This window comes from Palaemon carinicauda, chromosome 29 (genome assembly GCF_036898095.1).
Source record: "Palaemon carinicauda isolate YSFRI2023 chromosome 29, ASM3689809v2, whole genome shotgun sequence".
Lineage (NCBI taxonomy): Eukaryota > Metazoa > Arthropoda > Malacostraca > Decapoda > Palaemonidae > Palaemon > Palaemon carinicauda.
Window position 1 is genome coordinate 1,103,157 of NC_090753.1, and position 5,000 is coordinate 1,108,156.

A 5,000-nucleotide genomic window follows, 5' to 3' on the forward strand; every position below is an offset into this window, starting at 1 on the left:
AGTAGACATCAGAACGTCCTACCATCAGATCTGAGAAGAAGAGGAGATAGATGTTTATTCTAACAGCGTATGAATGGTCTGTTTATTTCGAGCTGACGTTGAATTTCGGCAGTCGATATCGTTGAAGTTACATGTGATTGGCTGAAGCTCATGTTGTTCACGATCCACCAGAGATTGCAATTTATATGGTTACTATTAGCTCTCTCTCTCTCTCTCTCTCTCTCTCTCTCTCTCTCTCTCTCTCTCTCTCTCTCTCTCTCTACTCCCATAGAAAGTAGCACTCCTCACATAGTACCGAGCTTCTTATAGTGAGTGAAGTGTTGCAAGAAGAGAATAAATAAAAAGAGGAAGAGGGGCCGGGGTTGTTGAGAAAAGAGTTAGGTGTGAGTGTGTGAGTGTGTGTCTTTGCTAGAGGTTGCTAAGGTACGACCGAAGGATTGGAGAGCGTGATCTCAAGTGTTGTCGTGTTGATAGCTTAACAAACGAGGTCGACCTGCGTCACCCGAAAAGCCAGGTCAAACTCTTTTAGGCACGAAAGAAGAAGAAGAAGAAGAAGAAGAAGAAGAAGAAGAAGAAGAAGAAGAAGGGAATCCTAATTCAAGGAGGAATTGCGGACGAATAAAAACTTAAGACCTAGATGGGAAATTAATGGTTGTGCATTATGACAAAGGTATCAGTTCCAATCTTGCTTGGTTAGGGGGGCAGACTACTTCTATGCCTGCCTGTTATCTCTCTCTCTCTCTCTCTCTCTCTCTCTCTCTCTCTCTCTCTCTCTCTCTCTCTCTCTCTCTCTTTCCAAATGACAAAGTCCGCGTTGGTGCAGAGAATGAGAAGCGTTTTCCTTTTTATTTTATTAGTCTGCGTGACTGTCCATCACAAATGGTGACTCAGTTTGAACTTATAAATGGCGTAAAAATTTAGACACCTAAGGCTTCCGTGGGTTTGGTCATTCATCTGCAGAGCAGAAACAGTTCTAACACCTTCGGGCTTAGTTTGATTTTTTCTTTTATCACAAAGGATGGCCTAAAGGATGGTCAGTTTTCCTAATATGAAGACCAGGGTTTTCTTTAATACAAATTAAAGACCAATTTTTATTACAAAAACCTATTTTGTATTACAGACATTATTCCTAATGTTAAGTTTAATTTTGTTCAAAACTAGGACCTGTTTTTTAATAGAAAAGCCTGTATTTAATGTTCCCCTACAAAAGTCAGTTTATTAATAAATTTTAGATTTGCAAACTTCTTTCTTTTTACTTAAGTACCAGTTTATTTATTGACAATGCTATTTGTATCATTAAAAAACCAGATTTGTTGTACTGTAATGGTCAGTATTCCTGCTATACTTATTTACTATTCAAACACCAGTTTTAAATGCAGTCCATTTTTCTTATGCGGAGGGGATCTTTAGATAAAATTACCAGATTTCAAGCAATTGACAGTTTTACTGAAAATGCCAGTTTTCATACAGAATTTGGTTCTTTTAATGTAAAAAACCTGTTTGTTCAATTTAAAGGTAAACATTAGTAAAAATTAAATCGAATTGTTTTTCATTCACTGTCCACCTTTTTCAAATGTAAAGGAAATTTTCAATTGATACAGAAATCAGTTTTTAACCGAACACCAGTTTTTTTTATCTGGATACAAGTTAAGTAATGCAAAGCCCAAGTCTTCATACAAAAGCCAGTTTCATTTAGGAAAGGATTGGTACAGTGCATATGCAGAGACCAATATTTATACAAAGGCCAACGGAACGGGAATCAATGGTCTCTATGTAGGCTAGTTCTCAAAATAATTTTTGGGTCTTCATATTACAGGATAGAAACCTATAGATCGGAGTAAACGGAGATATCATAATTCAAATGCTTAGTACTTCAAGGACTGTTTGCACAAAGTCAAAATACCTTTGGATTGCTAAAAGACATGGTGTTTTAACCCTCCTCTTAATGGCGATAAAGTCCCAGCAATCATTGATCCATCGCCATCATAAGTTTTTACTGGTTACAAAAATACAAACAAATAAAGAACTAAGAAATTTACACCAAATCAAAAAAGTTTTATTTTTGATCTGAAGGATATACAAGAAATTGGAAAATTCTTCAAAAACCAGAAAAGAATGAAAATACTAATATAAGGAGGGATGATAATAATAAGACGAAATAAAAACACAAGGCGAAGAAATGATTTGTTTTCGAAAAGAATTTAGATCAAGACGAATGATTTGAATAATAATAATATGATTGCTGTGCTTACAAGAGAGAGAGAGAGAGAGAGAGAGAGAGAGAGAGAGAGAGAGAGAGAGAGAGAGAGAGAGAGAGAGTATTTACTTCTTTCACAGAACCCAAAATAAAACTTACTAAAGCGGAAAATGTTGGGAACAACCATAAAACATTTTGCAGATACAAAACAATTTAAAATTTTTATTTTATTTATATTATCTATAAATTCTTTGAAAAGAATTGAAGATCCAAAAATACAAATATGACTAATATGAAAAAATAGAATTGGCTTTGAAAGTGTACGCACCTAAAAAGGTTTTCAAGGAAGAAGGAAATTACTTATGAAATTACTCAGAAAACTGTATGTTATTTGAACTCCCTGAAGGTCATGAACAGATTGCACTAAAACTGAGTAAAATAAATTGTTTATTTTTGTTCGGGCTAAAAAGAGGTGTCAACCGGATGCATTGAAAGGTAATGATATATACTGTATATATATATATATATATATATATATATATATATATATATATATATATATATATATATATATATATATATATATATATATTCTATTTGAGAGAGAGAGAGAGAGAGAGAGAGAGAGAGAGAGAGAGAGAGAGAGAGAGAGAGAGAGAGAGAGAGAGAGAGTATTCTTAAAGAGAAGATTACGTATTGCTACAAAGAGAATAATTGCCATACGTTTCTGATGAATGTCCTTCACCCGACCCAACGCAATATTTGTAACAATTGGTTTGCAAGTCAGAAGTTAAGGACGCAACTTTTAATCTTTCTAACAAATTTTATATATACACACATATATATATATATAATATATATATATATATATATATATATATATATATATATATATATATATATATATATATATATATATATATATATATATATATATATATATATATATATATATATATATATATATATATATATAATGTGTATAATTGTGTATGAGATCGACATTCTCCCTCGTTGATGTCGCTCACTATCACGCCGTTCACTGTAATGTTGCTACATTTACCAGAATATTTAAGAAGACTACGGGATAGCTGTGTCTTTTTAATTGTTGATATTACCATGAAATTTGGCAGGAACAGAGAAACTATGTATCTCATCAATCCCTGAAATTTTCTTTTGTATATGTGAATCATTCTGGGAACAATTTACTCCACTGCCAAAAATAACCATTCAGCCCAAACCGAAATAAACGTTTACTGTGGCTTTTCTATGGCAGATATCAACATGAAAATTGGTATGGACTAAGTAAATACCCATCCCACAAATCCCTGAAAATTTCATTTAGATATGTGAAGTATTCTACGAGTAGTTTATGGTGCCGACGAAAATCGACATCCCATGGATATCGAAAAAGGGCTACTGTGACTTCTATATAGCAAGTATCAATACGAAAATTGGTATGAATATATTTCACATAAGACCCATCAAACCCTGTGAAAACCATTTGGATATCTGTAAAACTCTAAGAGTAGTTTGCAGCTCCTCACTGAAGTTTTAGCTAAAAATCGACACTTACGAACAGAGGCGACAGCCAGGGAATGCCTATAGCAGCATGAAAATTGGCAGAAAGAAAGCTTACATACATCTAAATAACCCCTGGAAATTTCATTTGAATATATTTATTGGTATAGGAGTTATTGACTCCGCTGCAGAAAATATCAGCTCCCCCCACCAGCCTCATTCCGAACTCTACAGAGAAAAGGAATGACCTTCAAAAAAATTTGGCGCTTCATATAAGGTCACTCACTTCGTTCGCTACAATAAATATATATAATAGTATATACACACACACACCCACGCACACACACACACACACATATATATATATATGTATATATATATATTTATATATATATATATATATATATATATATACATATATATATATATATATATATATATATATATATATATATATATATATATATATATATCATCATCATCATCATCTTCTCCTACGCCTATTGATGCCAAGAGCCTCGGTTAGATTTCACCAGTCGTCTTTAAATAATCATCTTCTACTTCGTGCTTCATAGTCCTCAGCCATGTAGGCCTGGGTCTTCCAACTCTTCTACTGTCTCGTGGAGCCCAGCTGAACGTTTGGTGAACTAATCTCTCTTAGGGTGGGCGAAAGGCCATCTCCATCTACCCTTTATCATGATCTCATCATCATATGGCACTCGAGTAATCTCACTTATTGTTTCATTTCTAATCCTGTCCTGCCATTTAACTCCCATTACCCTTCTGAGGGCTTTGCTCTCAAATCTACTAAATCCATTGGAGATTGGTTCATTGTCATACAATGACTCATGTCAGTAAAGTAATACCGATCTCACTAAACTAATATATAGTCTGATAATTATATGTAATTTCAGGCGATTTGATTTCTAAATTTTACTTAACCTAGCCATTGTCTGATTTGCTTGTTTTAATCTTTCACTAAACTCTAATTCTAAAGACCCTGTATTGGAGATTATAGTTCCTAAATACTTATATGATTGTACCTCATTAGTCCTTTCTCCTTCCAATGATATTCAATCTTCCTTTGCTTGCTCCGTTCTCATTATCTGTCTTCTATTTATCTTCATTCCAGCCTCGTGTGATATTTCTGGTAAGCAAGCATTGCAAATCCTGTGAATTTCTGCTAACAAGTACAGCATCATCAGCATAATCTAGGTCTGCTAAATTCCTATCACCAATCCAGTCCAATCCTCCTCCACCATTACAAAATCCTTGAGGAGGA

General features: G+C 33.9%; 1 protein-coding gene across 1 annotated transcript in view; it reads right to left on the minus strand.

Annotated features, from left to right (window-relative positions):
• The window catches only part of LOC137622154 (uncharacterized), a 40,076-nt gene that overhangs the window by 26,008 nt on the left and 9,068 nt on the right, over positions 1-5,000 (minus strand). Inside the window, exon 3 of the mRNA XM_068352590.1 lies at positions 1-30. This exon is cut by the window's left edge and continues 133 nt beyond it. Coding sequence (XP_068208691.1) covers positions 1-30 — 30 coding nt within the window. The remainder of the gene's footprint in view (positions 31-5,000) is intronic.